This window comes from Phyllostomus hastatus, unplaced genomic scaffold (assembly GCF_019186645.2).
Source record: "Phyllostomus hastatus isolate PE091 unplaced genomic scaffold, TTU_PhHast_1.1 phas_contig_210, whole genome shotgun sequence".
NCBI classification, from domain to species: Eukaryota; Metazoa; Chordata; class Mammalia; order Chiroptera; family Phyllostomidae; genus Phyllostomus; species Phyllostomus hastatus.
In genome coordinates, this window is record NW_025333737.1 from 13876237 (window position 1) to 13901418 (window position 25182).

At 38.3% G+C, this 25182-nt stretch overlaps 2 protein-coding genes across 5 annotated transcripts in view; one reads left to right on the plus strand and one right to left on the minus strand.

Annotated features, from left to right (window-relative positions):
- The window catches only part of CEP95 (centrosomal protein 95), a 35521-nt gene extending 17809 nt beyond the window's left edge, over positions 1–17712 (minus strand). The window contains exons 1-8 of one of the 3 annotated variants that reach the window (XM_045835849.1): positions 17496–17712; positions 15700–15828; positions 14849–14956; positions 12028–12138; positions 9175–9280; positions 8024–8139; positions 2227–2358; positions 1313–1503 (exon numbers count right to left, since the gene is read on the minus strand). In XM_045835849.1, the coding sequence (XP_045691805.1) occupies positions 1313–1503; positions 2227–2358; positions 8024–8139; positions 9175–9280; positions 12028–12138; positions 14849–14956; positions 15700–15828; positions 17496–17514 (912 nt within the window). In that variant the 5' untranslated portion in view covers positions 17515–17712. Of the gene's footprint in view, positions 1–1312; positions 1507–2226; positions 2359–8023; positions 8140–9174; positions 9281–12027; positions 12139–14848; positions 14957–15699; positions 15829–17495 lie in introns of all 3 variants that reach the window. The other 2 variants (XM_045835848.1, XM_045835850.1) reach the window with 2 other exon arrangements.
- Positions 17713–17832: 120 nt separating this feature from the next.
- Positions 17833–24931, plus strand: DDX5 (DEAD-box helicase 5). 2 transcript variants are annotated; one of them, XM_045835852.1, is made up of 14 exons: positions 17833–17853; positions 18399–18582; positions 19771–19936; positions 20282–20378; positions 20464–20597; positions 20691–20756; positions 20975–21116; positions 21203–21363; positions 21465–21637; positions 21986–22096; positions 22327–22388; positions 22481–22540; positions 23792–24016; positions 24224–24931. In XM_045835852.1, exons 2-14 carry the CDS (start codon positions 18539–18541, stop codon positions 24625–24627), a joined length of 1845 nt encoding a protein of 614 aa, XP_045691808.1. In that variant the 5' UTR covers positions 17833–17853; positions 18399–18538; the 3' UTR covers positions 24628–24931. The 2 variants fall into 2 exon arrangements, with proteins under 2 accessions (XP_045691808.1, XP_045691807.1); XM_045835851.1 differs by lacking the exon at positions 17833–17853 and adding an exon at positions 17992–18114.
- Positions 24932–25182: the final 251 nt, after the last annotated feature.

The window sequence follows — 25182 nt, forward strand, 5'->3', positions numbered from 1 at the left end:
CTCCGCAAGGATCCAGCCTTGCTGGGTCCACCTGCTGCTGCCTTTCGAACACAGGGTCTGCCAGCCACAGCTTTGCTGAAACCCTTCTCTGCCCAGCTGTCTGACTCCGCCCCTCCTACCGGTCTGGATGTGTCTACTTTAATTCCTCAGTTGTCGGACTTCCATACAGTTCAATTTTCTGTCAGTACTGGTTGTTTTTTAGTTTCTAAATTGTTGTTGTCCTTATTTTGGTTTTGCGAGGAGGCACAGTGTGTCTACCTATGCCTCTATCTTTGGCTGTGTAATTTAGCTGTAAATTTGGAGGGTGCCAGAAGCCAGTCAGTGCAGCTTCCACCTACTCTGAAGCTGTCTTGGAATCACAAGTGGAAATTATTAAAATCATTATCTTTCATATCAAGAAATCAATATAAACTGTCTAAAATTGAAACAGACAAAAACCTCTCAAAATATGAATATAAACTCCTAACATTTTTAAAGCATTTTATTTATTTATTTTTAGAGAGAGGGGAAGGGAGGGAGAAAGAGAGGGAGAGACATTAATGTGTGGTTGCCTCTCGCACACCCCCTACTCGGGGGGCCTAGCCCACAACCCAGGCATGTGCCCTTCCTGGGAACTGAACCTGTGACCCTTTGGTTCGTAGGCTGCCACTCATCCAGAGTCACACCTACCAGAGAAAACTCCTAAGATTTTTAACAATGTATTTCTTAACCTTAGAGGAGGGGTGTCAAACTCATTTTCACTGGGAGACACATCAGCCTCAAGGTTGCCTTCCAAGGGTCCACTGTAATTTTAGGACTGTATAAATGTAACTACTCCTTAACTTTAAGGAGCTGAAATTACATTCATTTCTTTGAAGGCAACTGCAAGGCTGATGTGGCCCCTGGTGAAAATGAGTTTGACACCCTTGCAGTATGGGTTTTGAAGCTAGAATGCTGGAGTTCAAACCCTGACTCCACAATTGCTGTAGGACCTGAAACAAGATACTAACCTCTCTATGAGCTTCCTCATGAGCAATAAAAACAGTACCTACTCCAGAGCTGTGTTGTGAAGAGTAAATTATTCAATCCCTGTAAAGTACTCAGAACTGTGCCCACTATAAAGTAAACACTCAGTGTATGTTGGCTCTTACTATTTCCCTTTTTATGCATTCATCCTGCCCCTATATTCCTAAAGAACATGTAGGTGTATGCAGAGGTAAATTTTAAGAAGTACAGTGCTCTGATAAGTGTAATATCCTTGACTACTATTCTAGAAAAGACTTCTTTAAATATATACACATCTAACCAATTGAAAGCAAGCTTTTCTACTTACCACAGAAAATGCCGTGCCCTCTCCAGTAGAATTCATGGCAGGGGAACAGTGACTTAAACGCAAGTATTCTTTTCCTATGGGACAGGGCGCTCGAGGTTCTGAAGGGTGGTAGGGTGGATGTAAAGGAATAGCTGATCGGATAGGCTCCCCTAGCTTCCTAGCATTTGGAATCATATCCACAGGAGGAATTTCTGCTAGTTGGACAAATTTAAGTGGACATTAAGATGAAACACTTAAGAAATCAATCATCTTATATATACACATACCTATAAAACACATGTTCACAATACTACTTAGAAATATATTTTAACTTGATTTTTTTTTAAAAGCACACAAGAAAAACAAATCAGGGACTCATTCTAAGTAAGCAAATAGGGATCTAATTAAATTAGGAAGAGTGTAATTTTAATATTGTCATAAAAGTTTTCTGACAAGTTATTTAAAAGCAATGAAAAATTACTAAAAAACCTAAATGGCTTGAAGAATAGCTATATAAGTTATGATTCATCAACATATTATAAAGGTAGCCATTAACAACAGTTTTACCTAATACTAACCACACAAAAATCCCAGAGATAACAAGAAGAAACAATATTTTTCAGAAAAAAATACAATAAAAAATAAACTTCTATATTTTGTCATTCACTGGTAATTTGAAGACCACCAACTGATGAAGTCTGTGAGAAGAGAGGATTTAAGTAAGGCAGAAACATGTAAGCAAAGATCATCTTAAAAAGAAATCAGCTCATAATAGCAAACATTTACAAAATAAGACCATATAAAACCAAAAAGAACTGCATGAAGTGTAAAGCAAAAATAAAAGGGCTAATAGCAACAGCAGTTATCCCATCAACTAATTACTGTCTCTAACTCATAGCAATAGTCCAAGAACTAGTAGTAACATTACTACTCACCGTCTTCCACGAAGGATGTCCTACTCTTGGACAAAACACTAGATGAGGGAGGGTTCAACAATTCTTCATGTGACTTGGAATATGGTACAGTTGAGGCTTTTTCAAACTGCATTTCGTTAGGACCTTGAGTACCTAGAAAAGGAAGTTAAAGGTAAATTTTTTTTCTGTTGCTGAATGTCATACTAACCAAGAATTCTATACCCAGAGGATAAAAATCTCAGGAATGACATGATCATAGAACAATGTTGGTATGACTGCTCAACATAACAATTACTTTTAATGACTATTAGATAGCAAGGTGTAGTTCTGTAGCCCAGAATCATTTATACAACTTGAAAGCTAAGTTTTACACCATATTTCATTAGTTTGCTTTAGGAAAAGATGCCAGAATTGTAGAAATGCTGACTGTTGCATGGCTATAGTTCTGGACTAGGGGCTGTAATCAAAGATTTATAGGTGAAACAAATGAAAATTTTATTGAAATTGAGGGAATATCCACTTTACTCCTTTACAAATCTACAATACATAACTATTTTAAAAAAAATTTATTGATTTTGAGAGAGAAACATGGACTTTTTGTTCCACTTATATATGCATTCATTGGTTGATTCTTGCATGTGCCCTGACTAGGAATCAAACCTACAACCTTGGTATATCAGGATGATGCTCTAACCAACAGAGTTACCCATGTTATACACAAACTTGGCATAAATGAAATGGATTCATGACTTCCCCTCCTGACTTTGTATCCCTTTTTCAATTTAATGAAAGACTTCACAATAAACTTGTTCTTCACTTTGAAGGTATGAGAATGTACCCTGAAAGCTCACTGATACCAAAATGATCAACTGACATAATCACTAAATATAGAAACATTCACCTTGTAGAGATCCCAAAATCCATTGTTTATTCCAAGACAGAGTATTTTTAAATTTTTGACACTCATCTGATGTCTTTTAAAAATCAGCAAACATCCCTGGCCACTGTGGCTCAGTTGGTTGGAGCAGCATCCCGTAACCAAAAGGTTGCAGGTTCAGTCCCCCACTGCAGGTGCCAATTGATGCTTCTCTCTCACATCAATGTATCTCTCCCCCTTATTACTCTAAGAATAATGAAAAAAGTCCTTGGGTAAGTATGGGGAAAGAAAAATAAGCAACATCTGTTTGTGCTCTCTTCCACAATCCAATGCAGCATGGCCATTTCATTTTAAAATGTTTTAAATATGTGAATCTCCCTCCATACATTCATATTTCACATGAATACCATCTCCCTAAAATTTAATGTTCAAAATTCATAACTTGGTCCATAATTTCTCTACTACCTGATAATGAATTTGTCATCAGGTTGACCCCAGGTCCTTCTTTTTACCTGGGTCCATTGTTTTTCTTCAGTTTCTTTTTTTCTTCTATGGATCAAAATCTATTATTTTCCTTTGCAGATTTTCAATGGAATTTAGTCAAAGATCACTATGAAGATAGTTGATATTACAATAACATGAAATGTCAACTACAGTAATCAACCCAGCACTGTTGGAAGTTTTTGCAATTACAGTTGACATTCAATATTACTTTAGTTTCAGGTGTGCAGCAGAGTGGTTAGACATTTATATAACTTACAAAAAATGATCCCCCAACAAGTCTAGTGTCCACCTGGCACTTCACTAGTTATTATATTATTGACTGTATTCCCTACACTGTACTTTACATCTTGGACTATTTTGTAACTACCAATTTGTACTTCTTAGTCCCTTCACCTTTTTCACCCAGTCCCCCAATGCCACCTCCCATCTGGCAACCACCAGTTTGTTCTCTGTATTTTATGATTCTGGTTTGGGTTTTTTTGCTCATTTATTTTGTTCTTTGGATTCCACACATAAATTATATGGTATTTGTCTTTCTCTGACTTATATCACTTTGCCTAATACCTTCTAGGTCCATCCATGTTGTCGCAAATGGTAAGATTTCACTTTTTTAAGGCCAAATAATATTCCATTGTATATATGTATTGCATCTTCACCCATTTATCTATGGATACTGAGGTTGTTTCTGTATCTTGGCTATCATAGATAATGTTGCAGTGAACATAGGGATGCATATATGTTTAATGTTTGGGATTTCTTCAGATAAATACCCAGAAGTAGAATTGCTGGGTCATATGGCAGTTCTATTTGTAATTTTTTTGAGGAACCTCCATACTGTTTTCCAAAGTGGCTACACGAATTTGTAATCCCACTAGCAGTGCATGAGGGTTCCCCTTTCTCCACTCTTACTTTGTTGATTTATTGATGATGGCCATTCTGACAGGTGTGAGGTAATATCTCCTTGTGGTTTTAACTTGCATTTTTCTGATGGCTAGTGATGGTGAGGATCTTTTCATGTCTATTGACCAATCGTATGTCCTCTGCCCATTTTTTTAGTGTGTGAGTTAAGTTGTGTGACTTTGTATATTTTGGATATTAACACTTATTGGATCTTTCACTGGTGAATATAGTAGGAGGTCTTTTTGCTTTCCTTGCCTGAGGAGACATATCCAAAAAAAAATATTACTAAGGACAATGTCAGAGCTACTGCTCATGTTTTCTTCCAGGAGTTTTATGATTTCAGGTCTTACATTTAAGTCTTTAATCCACTTTTTTATTCTTGATATGGTATAAAAAATGGTCTAGTTTTATTTTTTGCATGTATGTTTCCAGTTTTCCCAACACCATTTATTAACTGTCTTTATCTCGTTGTATATTGTTGTCTCCTTTGTCATACATTAATTAACCATATAGGCATGGGTTTATTTTGGGGAGCTTTATTGTTCCATTGATCTATATGTCTATGTCAGTATTATACTATTTTGATTAGTCTTGTAGCATAGTTTTGTTACCAGGTAGCATGATTATCTCCAACTTTGTTTTTCTTTGTCAATATTGCTGTGGCTATGTGGGGTCTTTAGGGGTTCCTTATAGGATTTTAGGATTATTTGTTCTAGTTCTGTGAAAAATGTCATTGGTATTTTGATAGAGACTGCACTGAATCTGTACATTGCTTTGGATAGTTTAGACATTTTAACAATGTTAATTCTTCCTATCCATGAGCATAGTATATCTTTTTCAATGTCTTGTAATTTTCTGAGAACAGGTCTTTTATATTCTTGATTGAATTTATTCCTAGGTATTTCTTTTTTATACAATTGTAAATGACATTTTCTTAATTTCTCCTTCTGATTGTTCATTGTTATATAAAAATGCAACCAATTTCTGAACATTAATTTTGTAGCTTGATACTTTTCTGAATCCATCAGTTCTAATTTTTTTTGGTAGAATATTTAGGGTTCTCTAGATGTATTATCATATCATCTACAAATAATGACAGTTTTACTTCCTTTACTGTCTGAATTCCTTTTCTTTCTTTTCCTTGTCTGACTGCTGTGGCTAAGACTTCCAATACAATGTTCCTCATTATTAGGAAAATGCTTTTAGCTCTTCACCACTGAGCATTATATTAGCTGTGGGTTTGTCATATATGACCTTTAAATGTTGAGGTATATTCCTTGTATTCCCACTATGCTGAGGGTTTTACACTTAAATGGATGCTGGATTTTTGTCAAATGCTTTTCTGTATCTATTAATAAAATGATTTTTATCTTTCATGGCATATTATGTTGACATGGCATATTATATTCCTGTGTTCCTATAATCACAGGAATAAATCCCATTTCATCATGGTACATGATCTTTTTAATGTATTGCTGAATTCAGTTTGCTATTTTGTTAAGGATCTTTGAATCTATGTTCATCAGTGATACTGGCCTTTATTTTATTTTATTTTTTTTGTAATGTCTTTTTCTGGTTTTGGAATCAGAGCAGTAGGGGCCTTGTAAAATGAGCTTGGGGGGCCTTCCCTCCTTTTCATATTTTTGGAATACTTTGAGGAGGATAATTGCTAAATTCTTAGAATGTTTGGTAAAAATTCACCAGTGAAGCCATCTGGTCCAGGACTTTTGTTTGTTGGGAGTTTTTTTGATTACTGATTTGATTTTCTTAGTAATCAGTATGTTCAGATTTTGTTTCTTCTTGATACAGTCTTAGAAGATTGCATGTTTCTAAAAATTTATATGTATCTTCCAGGTTGTTCAATTTGCTGGCATATAACCAATTGTTCATATTTTCTTACAGTCCTTTGTATTTCTGTGGTATCGGTAGTCACTTCTCTTGCATTTCTGGTTTTATTTATTTAGGTCCTCTCTTTTTCTTGATGAGTCTGACTGATGGTTTATCAATGGGTTATCAATTTTATCTATTCAAGGAACCAGCTTTTGCTTTCAGTGTGTTTTTAGACTTCTTAAAATTTCCATCCTGATCTTTATTATTTCTTTCCTTCTACTCACATTGGGTTTTGCTTGTTGTTCTTTTTCTAGTTCCTTTATGTTAAAGTTTGATTGTTGAGATTTTTCTTGTTTCTTGATGTAGGATTGTAATGTTATGAATTTCCCTGTTAGGACTGCTTTGGCTGTGTCCCATCAATTTTGGGGGGGTGGTCAGGTCTTCATGTCTTGAGGTATCTTTTGGTTTCTTCCTTCACCCTATTATCAATAAATTCATTGTTTAGTAGCATGTTATTTAACCTCCATGTGTTTGTGTGTCTGTAAGTTTTCTTCTTGTAACTGATTTCTAGTTTCATACTGTCATGCTCAGAGAAGATGCCTGACAGAATTTGAATTTTCTTAAATTGAGATTTGTGGCTTAATGTGTGGTTTATCCTGGGAAATGTTCCATGTGTGCTTGAAAAGAATTTATATTCTGCTGTTTTTGGGTGAAGCGTTCTAAAAATATCAATTAAATGCAGTGGTCTAATGTGTCATTTAAAGCCACTGTTTCCTCGTGGATTTTCTGTCTGGATGATTCATTGATGTCAATGTGGTGTTACCAGTCCCCTACTATTAATGTCAGTCTCTCCCTTTATGTCTGTCAATATTTGCGTTATACATTTAGATGCTGCTATATAGGGTGTATAAATGTTTACAAGGGTTATTATCCCTTTGTTAGACTGCTGATACCTTTATTGGAAAATGCCCTTCCTTGGTGAAGGAGTGTGATGTGGTTACTGTCCCTGGAACTCAGAGTTAATGTAAATAAATTAAAAGTTAAAATGCAAAGTGAGAATGGTGTTACCAAAATAAAGTGAGGGCTACACTGAGGGTTACAGAGCCTCAGAGCCTGAGGTAGGTTGGGGAGAGACTGGCTTTGTAGGGTGAGTTTGCCAGGAACAGAAAGGAAGAGCAGAAGAAATAATATAATGCCAGAGAAGGGCATGACAACCAAGTGGGCAGGACTGCAAGTGTGTTGGTTGGAGGAGGGCCCTGGAGAAAGGTTTACTGTGTATAAGTACTAGGTTGTTGGAAATGTGGCCTGAAGCTTGGGAGAAAAATTGCCACTGGATGTACAGACCTGTTGACTGGAACCATGAAAAATATGAGTCACCCAGTTCAGGAAACTATACTTAAGGGGTACTTTGAGTGTGGTTAGACCATTCAACTACATATATAGTTTTCTCCCCATGGCATCAAGTCCCACACATTACAGGACAAACTGGCATCCACCTATTTGCCCATGTGCCTATGATTCCCACTTCACTGATTTCAGATAATTGTTCATATTTAGTGGGTAAGGTAGTATTTCAGAATTTCAGTTCTGAAGTCCATTTAGGGGTCTCTTTATTCTCAACCGTAAATACTCCTAAGTAAAACTATTTGCATGTCCATAGTTGTATGCTGAATAACAGTAACTGATATTTAAAGTTTAATTACTCACCATTACTTCTCAGAGAAAAGGTGTGTGCTGTGTCGCCAAGTCTAATTATTTCACTGGTAGAGTCTACTTCATCTCCATCCCAAGAGGGGCCCATAGCCTCAGATGACAAGGAGCACCTGAAAGAGTTCCCTCACTTACTCAGGGCCCAGCCTGACCACAGAAGGCCCTTCCAACGAGAACCCCAAGAGCTGCTTCAAGCAGCCTACCTGTGAGTATTCAGACTGCTCATTGCAATGCACAGAAAGAGAAAAACACTCCATCTACTGCTTATCACTTCTTGCTGCTTACTGAGAATCAGATGTTTAAAAGAAAGTAATATTACAGTATTCAACATGTAGTTAGCAGAAGTACAGTCAAACCTGTAACAATATATTTTGTCTGCGAAAGTAGCATAAATCATGTATCTCTGATATTGGTCAATGATACTGGTTCATGAGGGTACAGTAACCCATTTAGTCACAGCCTTTTTGGAAAGCAATTTGACAACTTTTAACAGCCTTACAACATTCATACTCTTTGACTCTGAATGCAACTTAAAGATATTGGGAGGTAAGGGGGAGAAAGAATAAACAAAGGTATATATCACATTAAAAATATAATATAAAAATACAGGAATAGTTAGTAAATTATGATGCACCAATAAGAATGGTATGTTATCACAGTGATTAAAAATGATTATAAAGAATTTAACAACTTGGAGGAAGACTAAGTGTGCTAATTTTAAAGTGCAGGACACAAAATTATATAGACGATATAACCAAAATATTTAAAAAACACATAAAAAACTAAAGTACAACAAAATGTTAAAGCAGTCACTCAGTTCTGAATGATAAGATTTCTTTTATTTTCCTTCTTTTTTATTTCTTTTTTTTTTTCAAGTTGTTTTGCAAGAAATATAAACTACTTTGAAGATGAATGGAAAAATTAAAAAATAAGTAGGTGGCTAATGCTGAGAATTAAGTACTGTATATAGCTCATGGTTCTTAAAACTTCCTCAGGGAGTTTTAAAAATTAAAATGTTCACATTAGCTTTGTTTTGTTGTTTTTGTTTCTTTTTTTGCTGCCATTCTGGCATATTGTGCAATTTTAATTCTTAGGGAAAGGAAAAAGTATAACTTCTTTTGATTAAAGTCATAGACATTGAGTGCTACCTTCCAAAAGAAACTCTTTTCCATGATGATTTAGATCCTCTGGTACTTTCTGATTCTTCCAAAGGTTCTTCTCCATGAGATTCTTTAAAACCCTGTCCAGTTTCACCTGTTTAGAATAGATAAATAAAAAGAAAAACGAACAAAAATAACCCAAGTTAATATACTACTATTTCTATATAGTGGGTGGGTAGAGGTAAGGACAGTAAAGCACCCTCGATTCCTCCTGGTAAACTGGATTCTTGCAAAAGTGGGATTAGAAAGAACCAAATCATTACCTATAATGAGAATGTATTACTAGGGTAACCAAGAACCAATACAAGTGATGCTTTAAAAGCAGAATTTATAGTTGTATTAGCAATGTTTTATTATTTAAGGTAGGGGGTGGATTTATTATTATTTTTTAAAGAATTTATTTTTTTAAGAGAGGGGAAGAGAGGAAGAGAGGGAGAGAAACATCAATGTGCGAGAGAAACACTGATTGATTGCTTCTCGCATGTCCCCAACCGGGGACCTGGCCTACAACCCAGGCATGTGCTGTGACTGGGAAATGGACCAACAGCCTTTGGTTTGCAGGCCAATGCTCAAACCACTAAGCCACACCAGCCAGGGCTATTTATTATTCTTTATACCTCTCTATTTGTAAGGGATGTCTGAGGCAAGATGACTAGAGTGTGGGTTCAGAAAAAAATTACCATGTCAGCCTACTTCAGTCTCTAACTAAGAGTCAGACCACATCAAGTCTTGGATAACATTTTCTTTAGTAGTACCAACCTTTTTTCTACCCCAACATACCTGATGAATGCACTTTCACCAGAGGCACTAACTCATTAGGGGAGTGATTTCAGGAATTATGCCAAGCAACATTTGAATAACATTAGAATGTTGTGTGCATTTACTCTAACTTACCAGGGGGGTGATTTCAGAAGTTATGCCAAGCAACATTTTAAAAACATTAGGTAACAATCATTGTGCATTTACTCTGAGCTAGGCTTGGTGCCAAACTATTTATACATATCTACTTACTTAACCTTCTTCACAACTGTGAAAGATTTTCTGATGAGAAAACTAAGGCTTGGAGAACTTCAGTCATACAGTGAGGGGCATTTAGCACTGAGCCCATGGTCTGCCTTCAAACCCCTTTTTCTTCAGTGGTAAGTGAAATGCTAGCTCGGGTACCATGAAGAAGCTGCTCTGCACACCTGATATGACTAGTGACAATAAAGATTTATTTCAATTATTAACTGGTGTTTTGAAGAATCTGATCAGCTCTAGGGAATACTGCCATATAAGCTTGGACCTGCAAAGGTAACAACCAGACTTTAGAAAACACTGTCCAACTAAGGCACTACTACATAGGGAGGCCTTCTCTGAGCAACTCCCTCCTGCAGCACTAAGCTCTCCACATACTACTAACCTCCCATGGGAAGATCGCTCCCTCAGCATTTAACTACTACCGTTCCCACTTCCCTGTTGTCAGCTAGGTGACTATCATTCCTCCTCAACCTGCAATTAAGCACTACATTGTAAAAACTGCGGCTATCATAATTTTCTAAATTAATCTTAGAGGTACTTTTCTACCTCTTAATCTTGCAGCTAAAATGACTAAAAAGCTACAGAACATCAAAATACCACTAGTAGCCTTGAATTCACCCTTCCCCAATTCTCCTGTAATGGTTTTATTGTATTCATTCATGGCTATCTCCCTCACTTGAGGATAGGTTTCTTTGAGAGCAATAAATATGGCATGCAGCTTTGAGTTTTCCCAGAGCAGCTGGGTTGGGATACAACATATATTAAACACTCAAAAACATGCCTTTAATCTTTCCTTCAGAGCTTACCTATATATGCTTTTAAACCTTTTTAGGGAAAAGGATAAAGGTAGAAAACTATCTCTAACTGAAGAGTTTAAGATTAAGTTCAAATGTTAAAATCACAGCACAGGTCTCACCATCAACAATGTGAGAACCAGGAATGATGAGCCAAATTTTTTTTGTCTTGATTTATATTAGCATTTTATGTTAATTGCTATTACTGCTGGAAACTTTTTTTGAGTAACTTTACAACAGTAAACCCATTCTTAAATGAGTTATATATTATTCCAACCATGACATATAGCATTGTTTACTTAACCAATTTCAAATTGTTAAGACATACAGGGTTTTGGTTTTTCTTGCAATGATAAATAACACTTTAATGACCTTTAAGCACCTAACATTCTTTTGTATAATTTCCCTAGGATAAACCCCTAGAAATGGGATTTATTGAGCCATAGATTATAAATAGCCCTTATATACTGCTAATCTAGTTTGAATAACCATAACCCTTTTGGAAAATAATATCACAATATTGATCTTTATAATCATCATTAAAAAACACAAAAACTCCACACAATAAATTGTTATAATTTAGGGAACAAGGTTACTTGAAGAGTAAAATAAAAAATATGTAGGCTATCACAAACCAAAGTGCAGGCTGAAGAGAGAAATACACCAATTCTTCCTTCTGATACCATGACAAAATCCAAATTTGTAACAAAAATGGCAGTTCTGACATAGGAAATTTTGCAGGAATTTCATGCAATAATAAGCAATTTAATCCAGAATTTAACTTTCTATTACATTTTACTAAAGTAATTTATAGGTAAAATCCAAGTTGAAAAATGATATGATGACAGTCTAGGATAGAGTCTTCAACTACTTGGAACAGTAAGAATTGAAATGTATTTGACAATTAAACTTATCAGGTATACTATATTAGTGAATTCTAATTCCTGTGAAGAAAAACACACACAAATATAAACGGTAAAAAGGGATACAAAAATAAACCAAACCAAATTTCTATTCTTGAACTTACTTTTCTCATGAGATGTTTCACTGATGTGTTCTGTAAGATACTCCAACAGCCCATCAAATATTTCCAGGAGATTCTTAATAGATTCTTTATCTCCTTTTACTATATTTTCTCCTGGATACAGAATACAAAGCTATTAAAAAATTTAACCAAGAAATCAAAAGCCTTATAATTTTGAAATGAATATACCACTGTGAAAACATTGTTGAAGATATAAGGATTATAAACTAACCCAGGAGAAACGATGTAATACAGTTGACTCTGAGCAACACAGGTTTGAACTGTGTGGAGCCACATATGCAGACTTTTTTCAATAAATATACAGTCAGCCATCTGTATTCCCAGAGTTTTGCATCCAAGAATTAAACCAACCGTGTTCAAAAAACAGTACTTTCTGTCCATGGTTGAGAATCCACATATGTGGGAGGCCGACTTATGTTACACATGAATTTTTGACTATGCGAGAGTTGGCACTTCTAACCCATGTTGTTCAAGGGTCAACAGTACTCACATCAATTTCCTGATGCCTAATTATATCTGAAGAAACAAAAGGGGTAGTCTTGAATATGTTGTCTGATAATTAATTGACATATTTCTTCCTGACATATTGCTTCTTAGCAAAATAGACTTAAGAAAATATCCTCTAATAATATTTATACCAAAATAAGAAATAGCTAAGCAGAACTTTATTTGGCTAGTTAAAAAAATATATGGCAGGAGAGACATTTTCAGATTTTGGAATCCTACTTCAAGATGGTGGTTTGTTATGAAGACAATAGCAGTAAAGAAATATAAAAAGAAAACAATCAAACTTGTTGGAATACTTTCATCAGGATTTCCTAATTTTTTCAAATTTGTTAATTCCTATTTACTTTGTATAGATCATACCACTTTTTGGATTAAAAACTGTCCATAGCTCCCAACATATAAAACTTTTCAATGTCACATCATACCCAACCTCTTCAGCTTCATCTCCCCCCCCACATTCCCTTTATGCCCAGAAATTAACCTTTAAACACTACCTAGCACACCACCTGGTCCGTAACAGATTTTTAATAAATGTTAAGTTAAATACTGACATGTAATGGGTTTGTAAAAGCATGGAAACTTGACATGTTAAATGTCCCATAAAATAAGACTCCGATCAACAGATATAAACAAACTTAATTCTTGAGAAACTCAAGGGACAAGCAGAGTAAAAACTTGATCTTTAAGGGAACCTAGCCATTTATAATTTTAGTCATGATGCAAAACAAACCTAAACCAGAAATTTAATGTTTTGCACTGCTACTAGTCCAACAATGTTTGACAGATTTTTTGTGTTTAAACTAAATAGAAATCTGTTTTTAAGCTTTATGTTTTTCTGGCTTAACAAGATATACTCAAGGCCATACCCAAGGGCATACTCAGGACTTTGCTTTCCAGGATAGGGAGCACACTCTGCCAACCCAGCAACTAAGACTGCCTGCCAGAATGGAGTGCTTCATAGTGTAGGAGAAGCTGATTTAAATAAAACACAAGAGTAAAAAGCTGTTTTACAGGCTACTGGACAAGGTAAGCAGTTTTGCAACTTTTCATGGGATAGGTGTGAATTATCAAGGGAAGCTCTACAAAAAGTTCTATAAGCAGATATGACCTTACTATAATATGTTTAAAAAGTGCAAATACCAGAAATCGCCCTGCACCAGTGATAAAACAATTCTAAACTGCAAAGGAACAGGGTAGCGGGGAGACAACCCCAGGATTATTCCTCAAAATGAATAATCTCCAAAATAATTTACCACATTTACTTAACTAGAACCATACTCAAAATCTTAAGACACTATTTTTGCAAAAATTTGTTCTTGTCAATATCAAACTAAAATTAGTAAATGACCTACCCTAATTAACATGTACTTCCTTTAACTACTGTCAAAGAATAGATCAACAGTATAAACCTTGTCTTAGTGATTTAAAAACAGTTTCAAGTCTCCAAGATTCCCTCTGTTCGTTAGCTGGAAATAATTTACTCTATTTTGGAAAAGGTTCAAAAACAATTTACAGTTTTATTTATTTTGAATAGGTAACATAGTCACATGATTCAATATTCAAAAAGTACAAAAGGTATACAATGAAAAACCATGGAAAGTCTCATTTCTCCCTTGTCTTGCAGCTCTTAAGTTCTTCTTATTGGATGTAATCAGTATTACAGGTTTCTTGTATAAGCTTCTAGAGTCTGGGAACTTCTAGAGTCTAGTAGCTCATACAATCTAGAAGAAAGTCCTTCTGCATGAAATCATTTGTATATACATCATACATTCTCTCTACCTTTGTATTTACAAATGGTAGCATACTCTGCACATTACCATTGGAAGTACACGTTCTCCTCACCCAATATACATTGGAGATTGTTTCACTAACGTGGAACATTGTACATGAAAAGCATCATCAATGACCTTTTGCAGCTGCAGCGTCGTTCCCTCTATGCAGCTACCATAATTTATTTAACCTGATGCCATTAATGGATGTTTAGATGTTTCTAATTTTTAGCTACTACAAATAAGCAGCATGATAGCTTTAAAATAACAATAAAAGAAAAAAATCACATTTCAAACTATCAGCTAGGACTCTGACCCAGATCCATTATAAATTTAATATTTAACTCTCTCCTGGAAAACCTTTTAAGGGTGGCTGCCTTTATTATACCCAGTCAACTGTCTTGGCTCAATCTTGCCATTTGGTCTACTTCATAAGATTACTCATTTGGCTAAAAATGTCTAGGGTTCTGCCTAATAAGTTATGTGAGTGAAATGCAAAATTATCTGATGGTTAAGTATATACCAACCTGTTATGTGAGACAAGCTGACCTGCAGGTAATCCAAGGCCAGAGAATCAATTACTGCTTGGACATTGTGAGCTTCATCCTCTTGACTTCTGGGAATAGCTATGAGGTCTGTGGAAAAAAGGCTACATAACTTTGCATCTATGAGGGTCCAAGTTTTCAGCTGTCTATCTCTGACCAGGCTTCTGAGTAAGTCAGCTGCTACAAAAGTAAGCTCTGTCCAAACAGAACAGGTTTTTAAAAGTACAAATAAAGTTAATAGAGCCTGAATTCCAGACAGCAGAATCTTTATTGGTTGCATATTTATTGACTGAATATAGTTGAATAAATATATGAACATGCTCTACATTAAGCACCATGCTAAAAGAAGATAAAGAGGTCCCTAAATTCAAGGAGATGAGGTGAGACTTGAAGCAATAATTGTGGGTTGCTTTCCACGAGAGAAAAAAACCTACACAGGTGTGAAAGGAGGGTTACTGAATGTCCAGGGATACAATACAAACTCTAATTCTTACCTGTAACATTGGTTAAGTAAGAGGACCTGACAAGTTTCTAAGTTCCACTCAATTTTAGAACTTTTGGAGGTACATTCACATAAAGGTATGACTTTCACAAGGCATTTAGCATGATTAAACAGTCATGACTAAGACTAGTCAAACTGATTTGACCAAGGCAGTTATTATGGCTTAGTCTCATAAGGTATTCATTAAAGAAGTGAATCCAATAATTTAAAATAAGATGTAGACAAAGAGAAAACTCAAGATTTTATAAATACCCCACGCTCTAACTAAAGGCACTGGTAACTTCTGGCTTAAGGTATAAATATTATTACTCCCACTTTTTAACACCTTTACCTGGTACTTTTTCTCCCAAAATGGATTGATAAAGTGCAATAAATACATTAGCATCACATTCTTCTAGTTCATGTATCCTCAGGTGTATGTGACATTTCAGGAGAAGGTTATTGGCAACAGTTACCCACTCTGTTGGGAAACAAGGGGAACAAGTTCAGCCTTAAATATTAAATAGCACTAGAAAAAGTCATACATACATTAGGAAAAAAAAAACCTCACAAAACAGACACTGAACTCTGTAGAAGATAAGGAATTGATTATGATAGAATTTCAAAGGCCCTCCTAGGCATCATTTTCAAAATGATCTACTTAATTTCTTGGAATGTCTTCCAGCCTCCTATAATTCCAGTGCAGTAAAAAATATGATGCAAATCCAATTTTCACTGCTGTAACCTAAAATCTGAAGTTATTTACTGAAGTTCTTATTTTACAAGTTTTTATTTAGAACATATTTATAAGTAAACAGGAATATTATGTCCCAAACAAGGTGGCTTGTTAATGATATTCTGAGGCTACTAAAAACTAATTAATGGATGTTGCTTCAAATTCCCAGTAGCATTAGTCATGTTTTTACCCAATTATCTTGTGCAAGTCATAATTTCTCTGGTGCCCAAATTAAGTGGTGATTAACTTAGGCTATTACAGAATTGGAATAATGATACCAACACTAGTGCACTATTTATTTTTATGTTTTAAAGGTTTTATTTATTTTTAGAGAGAGGGAAAGAGAGGGAGAAAGGGGGAATGAAACATTAATGTGTGGTTGCCTCTCGCGTGCCCCCTACATGGCCTGCAACCCAGGTGTGTGCTCTGACTGGGAATCGAACTGGTGATACTTTGGTTCACAGACCTGCACTCAGTCCACTTAGCTACACCAGCCAGGGCCTATTTAGCTTTTTTTTTTTTTTAACTTGGTTATATTAGAGAGTATATGGAAAATACAATAAGTTCCTAAATTCAGAATGATCACATTACCAATACTATTTAGGTTTCTCGTGCCCATTTTGTTGCAATTAGCCTATCTTGAAACATATGTTCCCTAAAGTGATTGGTGATTAAAGGGAAAGTTCTTCTATTCTGTATTCGAGTACCTTCAATATGTTCTAGACATGTGTGATTGTATGTTGAAGGCACATTCTATCCCCTTTCCCAGAAACAAAGTGTGTGCGCGTCTCTTCAATGCACCTTATCTCCCTCTCCCCACCCCTCACCGTATCCATTTCTCACAGGTGACCCAACCGTGACAATTAGTTTGAATGCTGCCCTGGGGAAAAGGATGAAAGCGTCCTAGACAACCAAATCAATTCGCTTTTCAAAACTGATGCTAGACAAAGCCGGTTTCTCTAGAGGGCACTGAAGAGAAAAATTCGTTACCAATACTTTGGCGGGGCATCAACAGATCTTAAGAATGTCATTCCTCAAAAGTTCAAATGCATGTACAACCTCAATCCCCACAATGCTAGAGCAGAGCACCTTGACAATAGCTAGATAGATACCAGTCCCGGGAAGAAACTTCCCGACTGCCTTTTGCGGCCAAGATGGGGGCGTACTACAGGCCTAGTCGCAGGGCCTTCTCTCCCCCATCCCAAAATCGCACTCGATGGCCTCCCATCGGAAAGAGAGCTGGGCGACAAGACCCCATCCAGAGAACCCGCCCACTATGACGGAGTATCTGTCACAAGCCATATTTAGCTGAGGCTGCCGGAGGTCTCAAGATAAAACGGGCGGGGATGGGGGGAGTCGAGGACTTAAAAGGCTTCAGTCTACACACAACCGGGCTGCAGGCCGACACTCACCAGCCTCGGCTCCAGCCATGTCGCCGAGGCAGGTCGCCGCCGGACTCCGAGCTGGGCGCGCTGGGGACGGTGTCCTGGAAGGGCCGTTCCGCGCAGACACCACAGCAGAGAGGAGGGGGAATTAAACGAAAATGCAGGAAAGGAGGGGTGAGAGGGAGGAATGTTAAAACGGATTCTCGCTGCTGATTGGTCATCAGAGCACTTCCTTACGGAGCTCGAGCCGAGGCGGCGGTTTGGGGGCTTTAGACACTAGTCTCCGGCAAGATCGTGCTAAGGCATTGTCAAGTGTGTGGATTTGACAGTGTGGGTCAGCCAGCAGCCCCCGCCGGTCTCCCGTGGCATCAGCACGGAGCTTCCCGTGAGCTTTTCGCTTTGTATTCCTCCGCCGACATCAACTGAGAAAGTAGTGCGGCCGGCTCACCCGGTGGGCGGGGCAGCCACGCGACAAGCCAGGCTCCGCCTTCTTGTCTCGTTTGGTTCTGGGCGGAAGGCTCTTTGTAAGACGTAAACAACTTCAAGTGGTTTGAGTAGGTTATCCGGTCTTGGCCATTTTATCGCCTAGGTTGGACCTAAAAAAGGGTGGGGTAGCTTCCTCGAATTGTGGAAAGACGAGAACAAGGTGAAGTCAAGAGAGTGCAGGCTGAGGCACTGTGGTGGTGGGTGGGCCCAACCATGAAATGGGCAAAAAACGGGCGAATCTGAGGGAGGGGTCGCGGGTGGGGGCAGGGGCGGGAACATGGCGGATTCCGGAATGTCGGCGGGCGTTGCGGCCTCTGCGCAGGGGCGGGGTGATTAGGTCATAGAGCAGCTCCCAGCATTCTCTGCGGCGGAGGAGGCGGTCCAGGCTATAAAACCGGCAGCCGGGACGCGGCCGGCACCTCATTCATTTCCACCGGTCTGTAGGGGAGCTGCTCGCTTTCTTGTCACCGTCACTCCGCCGCTGCCGCCCCCGCAAGGCTTCGCTGTCGCCGAGGCCATCTCCAGCGACTCGTCGCACCCGATTCTCTCCTCTTCTTTCCCCTTCAACCGCAATCATTGACGCCATGTCGGGTTATTCGAGTGACCGAGACCGCGGCCGGGATCGAGGGTGAGTGAAAACGAACCTGTCAGGCCTGGCGGGTGGGGGATGGGAGGCCTATGAGATAAGGAGGGGTTGGTGGCGATGGGAACCTAGTTTTTCAGTCTATTTTTGGGTCTTCTCTGTTAAAGGTTTGCGCTATTTCGATATTTGTCTAAAATTGGCAGATTTTTCTTTTAACCTCATCTTTTGTTTGGGAGAAGGCTTCGGGACCTCGGCGACTTAACTGGGGGGAAAATTCGGAGGGATGCATTGCAAGGATAGGAAAACTTCGAGGCAGGTGAAGTCGCCGCTGTTAGGAGCTATCTCTGGAGAGGTGCTGTAAGGGCCCCGGTAATTCTGTGGGAGCCGAGAGGGCCGCCTCCAATGCTATTGATGAGGTCGGGACGGCGGGGGGGTGGCCGGCGCCACAGGAATCGGCCATGTGGCTGAGCCGCAGGTACAAAATGCCGCTCTCGGACATGGCGGCGCCTTTGTTACCCCGCCCGGCGGAGGAGCTCAAAATGGCAGCGTCGAGAAAATGTGGCGCAGAGAGAAATGCGAGACAAAGGGGGAAGCGCCGCCCCAGCAGGAACGCCGCCCGGCCGACTCCGCCCGGGCAGGGACTCCTCCCCCGGTAGTTGCCAGCTCCTCCTCCTTTTCCGTACTTTATGTAATTTTGTTACCTTGATCCGGCGCCCTGCCTCGGGATTCCTCCCACTCGATCGGTTTGCTTAAGTGTCCCCAAGACCACTACCGTGCTTTTTCTGCTGTCAAGGCCTGTGCTGCCCGTTAGCCATTAAAATTAAGGCGCCTTGGCTTGAAAACAGCTGGTAAATAACATCGCTGTTAAGCTCCTCCCTTCTCGTATTGTTCTTCTCCCAGATACTTAATTTCTAACCTTGTGGGCAAGACGGGTATCCTCGAGCGGTTGTGCATGTAATCAAAGCTTTTGGCCTTTGAACAGCCGGTTTCCGACCTGATAAATCCTGGGCTATTAGCTTCGTTGACTTTAATAGTGTATATTTGGGACAATGGGAAAGGAAACCCGAGGTGCTCATTGCTGGTTGGAGAATAATCACTAAGGACAGCGACATACTGTAATGCTTCCAGAAGTCTTTTTGTCGGTCTTTAGGGTGTGCCAAGAAATGGTAAGGTAGTGTGTTTATAAACCGCTATGTAGACGTTTGGAAGTATAAGGTTGTGTTTTAATTTCAGGTTTGGTGCGCCTCGATTTGGAGGAAGTAGAGCAGGGCCTCTATCGGGAAAGAAGTTTGGAAACCCTGGGGAGAAACTAGTTAAAAAGAAGTGGAATCTTGATGAGCTGCCCAAATTTGAGAAGAATTTTTATCAAGAACACCCTGATTTGGCAAGGCGCACAGCTGTGAGTAATTTCATGTGGCTACGTCAAGTTTAACTCAGTAATAACAGAGTAAATCAAAACCCGATCAGAAAATGTCTTCCAAAGACCAAATTGTGGGAAATTCATGCTTTCTGATTTCTCATGGAAGAAGTGTTACTCACTTTTGGAAGCAGATGGCTTTGAATTTTTATTTAGGGTGGGTGAGCATAACTATTTTTTTGTGCCACATAGGGTTTTCATATGTGGATTCCGATTTAAATTGGCACCATGAAAGTACCTAATGGATTATAAGTCTAGAGGCTTACTGGTTGCATATTTAGTTAGGGGAGATTGTCATAAGACTTAATTAGATGATTTGTTTTGTAGCAAGAGGTGGAGACTTACAGAAGAAGCAAGGAAATTACAGTGAGAGGTCACAACTGCCCAAAGCCAGTTCTGAATTTCTATGAAGCAAACTTCCCTGGTAAGTACTGATTTTGAGTTGTCTTTTTTAATTTCCTTTTTTCTTTCGGCATTGCTAATTTTTCTAAATTTGCTGCTAATTACAGCAAACATCATGGATGTAATTGCAAGACAGAACTTCACTGAACCCACTGCTATTCAAGCTCAGGGATGGCCAGTTGCTCTAAGTGGATTAGATATGGTTGGAGTAGCACAGACTGGATCTGGGAAAACATTGTCTGTAAGTTGGGAGGACTTTTGAGATACTTAGAAGAAATGAAAGGAAGACGGGGCTATTTTAATAAAACTTCTGTTGTCTCTTACCCTTAAATAGTATTTGCTGCCTGCCATTGTCCACATCAATCATCAGCCATTCCTAGAGAGAGGTGATGGGCCTATTGTAAGTATATATATGTGTATATATTTTTCTCCTTTTTTAAAGTTTTTGACTTACAGTTGAATGTAGTGATTTGCAAAATATATAATAAAAGGTGGTTTCATATAGAAATATTATCTTACCCAATTTAGCTGAAGCTTGTCATTTGCAGTTTAACCATAATTTGTAAAACTAGGACCTAGGATTCTGCTAAAAGCTGTTCCACTTTCTGTTCCTCTTAGTGCTTGGTGCTGGCACCGACTCGGGAACTGGCCCAACAGGTGCAGCAAGTAGCTGCTGAGTATTGCAGAGCATGTCGATTAAAGTCCACTTGCATCTATGGTGGTGCTCCCAAGGGACCACAAATACGTGATTTGGAGAGAGGTATGTAACAAAAAGGTGGTTTTATTTTTGTCATTGGTACTAAGAAGTTCTAGAACTCTTTGTTATATTTATGTGTTTAATTGAAGGTGTGGAAATCTGTATTGCAACTCCTGGAAGACTGATTGACTTTTTAGAGTGTGGGAAAACAAATCTGAGAAGAACCACCTATCTTGTCCTTGATGAAGCAGATAGAATGCTTGATATGGGCTTTGAACCCCAAATAAGGAAGATTGTGGATCAGATAAGAGTAAGTGCCCTTTAATGTATTTCTTCAAACTTACCTTTAAATTCGTTCTTAGAATACAACAAGGTGTTTTTGTTTTGTTTTTTAAATCCAAAATTTTTTAGCCTGACAGGCAAACCCTCATGTGGAGTGCAACTTGGCCAAAAGAAGTGAGACAGCTTGCTGAAGATTTCCTGAAAGACTATATTCATATAAACATTGGTGCATTGGAACTGAGTGCAAACCACAACATTCTTCAGATTGTGGATGTGTGTCACGATGTAGAAAAGGATGAAAAGTAAGTTCTACAAAAAACAATTGCAGTGTAATTTGAGTCTCTGTTTTGTAGGTTATTTTAAAAGTGACTTGGGTAGAATCTGAGAATGTTAATATAAAATGAGCCTGTCAGTGTTTCTGAAAATTCTTGCTTACTGCATTCAGATAATTGGCTGTATAGCATTCTTGTAGGAAGAGGAACTTGGGTGTCCTGTGGTTTGTTTAAGGGACAAAAGTAGAATTGCTTGATGAGTGATTATTGATACTAAGTAGGGGTTCCTTTTTGGTTTGTATCCAGGTACCATTGACCATAAATGTGTGGTCACGGCATGGATTTCTTTTAAAATCCACAATTTTTTTTTCTTTTAAGGCTTATTCGTTTGATGGAAGAAATTATGAGTGAGAAGGAGAATAAAACCATTGTCTTTGTTGAAACCAAAAGAAGATGTGATGAACTTACTAGGAAAATGAGGAGAGATGGGTATGTGGGTTTCCTCCATTTGAAGTAGATGTATTAGAGCTGAGTTTAGAGGAAGGGCAGACTTAGGTCAGGAGTAATGGGTTTGAGTTTTGTGGTGGTATAGGAAAAACAATAACATTATTTGAGGTGAAATTGGAGGGATCTGTGACCCAAAAATGGCTTAAATGCTAAACTAAAATCTTTTATCAGTTACTGCAGTCACTTACGTAACTTTACTCCATTCAATATAGGTGGCCTGCCATGGGTATCCATGGTGATAAGAGTCAACAGGAACGTGACTGGGTTCTAAATGGTAAGTATTTCAAATGAAGGTTTGTTACTCCCCCACCCCCCAAAAGGATTGTGCTCAGATTAGTGATCATATATATATGCCTTGTTTTGCAGAATTCAAACATGGAAAAGCTCCTATTCTGATTGCTACAGATGTGGCCTCCAGAGGGCTAGGTTAGTACAAACTCGAATTCATGGCTTGGTTTTCCAGAAGATCTCCATATAATTTTTAAAGAAAGTTTATTGCTTTCTTTAACCTCTGCATTTTTTCTAAGTTTTTTTTTCATATAAAGGTGCAGTCTTTGTGGCAAGGCCTAGGCATGACAATCGGAGGACTCGAGGGGGATGGAGGACTAGTGATCGGCTGGCTGCTTCCAGTCGATTAGAGAGGTGAAAAGCTGAAAGTGTGCCAGTAATCTTCAAAAGGCAGAACATACCACCTCTGCCACGTAAACTGTTCTCTCCGGGGGGAACTGGAAGTTATCCTCACAGTTCACTGCAGTTCACTGCCGTGGTATTTCTTCTGTCCCATGCTTTGCATGACTGCCATGGTACAGCATTGTTTCTGACTGTTTGCTGTGATCTGTGAGTCTTTGAGTTTCAGTGAGTTTGCTGAAATGTCGAAGAAATACTTCCAAACTTCAATGTTCAGTGAAATTTTTGTTCAAGTTTGAAATGGAGAGAGCAGCTTTAAAAGGTACTATAAGCCTTTTACAAATTGGTGAGTACTGGCACATGAGCTCTAGAGCAGGAGCAACTTCCCACACTTAATCAGTGGGAAAAGAAAGCAATGCTTTGAAAGTTCCTCCCTCAACCTACACAGTAGTCGTCATGTCGAGACCTGCCAGAGAGAGACACATTCTCAAGTGAATCCTGGCTTCTTGGAAGCGCTTGCCTAGACGAGACACAGTGCATAAAAACAACTTTTGGGGGACAGGTATGTTTTTCTTGCAGCTGCAGTTGTAAGGTCTTGGCAAGACAAGCAGTGTGGCCAGAATTTTCAACTTCTGATGAGAGTGTAATGCAAAAGGACCATGTACCTTTTTGTTTAAAGGTCCTCAAAATAAGCACATGAAGAGGTTGCTGTGAACCTTTAAGTGGCCCTACTGCACAGAAGCATTCAGATGTCACTTGATCTATAAGGGGACTTGCTGATATGGGAATGTTTTAGGGAATACACATCCTTTTGACAGGTTCCATCATTGGGTGGGTAAAGAAGACACAGATGACGTGTGCTTTTTTTTAAATTTTTATTTTTAAACCTCAATGGTATTCCTGCAGGGAATCGATAACCATTTTAACTGTATTTTTTGCAGCCCGTACCTTCTTGGGAATACAATTGTCTAACTTTTTATTTTTGGTCTGGCTGTTGTGGTGTGCAAAACTCTGTACATTGCTATTTTGCCACACTGCAACACCTTACAGATGTGGAAGATGTGAAATTTGTCATCAATTATGACTACCCTAACTCCTCAGAGGATTATATTCATCGAATTGGAAGAACTGCTCGCAGTACCAAAACAGGCACAGCATACACTTTCTTTACACCTAATAACATAAAGCAAGTGAGCGACCTTATCTCTGTGCTTCGTGAAGCTAATCAAGCAATTAATCCCAAGTTGCTTCAGTTGGTTGAAGACAGAGGTTCAGGTAAGATCAATTTTAAAATAAAGGTTGGTGGTTTTAGGTCACATAATTGTATGCAAACCCATTTAAATGGGATTGGCTGGTAAGTAAAAACCTTCAACAGGACACTTATGTTGAAATATTCTACATCTATAGTGAATAAGAGCTACCTGATTGCTTCTGTTATTTGTGCTACAGAAATAATCAGTTTGCAATCTTTTTTCTTTACAGGTCGTTCCAGGGGTAGAGGTGGCATGAAGGATGACCGTCGGGACAGATACTCTGCGGGCAAAAGGGGTGGATTTAATACCTTTAGAGACAGGGAAAATTATGACAGAGGTTACTCTAGTCTGCTTAAGAGAGATTTTGGGGCAAAAACTCAGAATGGTGTTTACAGTGCTACCAATTACACCAATGGGAGCTTTGGAAGTAATTTTGTGTCTGCTGGTATACAGACCAGTTTTAGGACTGGTAATCCAACAGGGACTTACCAGAATGGTTATGATAGCACTCAGCAATATGGAAGTAATGTTCCAAATATGCACAATGGTATGAACCAACAGGCATATGCATATCCTGCTACTGCAGCTGCGCCTATGATTGGTTATCCAATGCCAACAGGATATTCTCAATAAGACTTTAGAAAGTATATGTAAATGTCTGTTTTTCATAATTGCTCTTTATATTGTGTGTTATCAGACAAGATAGTTATTTAAGAAACATGGGAAATGCAGAAATGACTGCAGTGCAGCAGTGATTATGGTGCACTTTTTCGCTATTTAAGTTGGATATTTCTCTACATTCCTGAAACAATTTTTAGGTTTTTTTTGTACTAGAAAATGCAGGCAGTGTTTTCACAAAAGTAAATGTACAGTGATTTGAAATACAATGAATGAAGGCAATGCATGGCCTTCCAATAAAAAATATTTGAAGACTGAATTAAGTGGAAATTGTACTTTATTTTACATATCTAATACCATGTAAAACTTTGCTTAGATGGTCCATTGTGGGTTTGTTGTTTTTTTTTTTTTTTTTATCAAAAACTAAACTGCTTTCGATTACCGTACTTAGTTTTGGGAAGTGGGGAGATCAGAAGATTTATTCATATTGCAAGAGTTAAAATAAGATTGATTTAGGTAAATTTATAATTTTAGGCTTAATGGCATTCTCTCAGTACCTCCCAACATAAG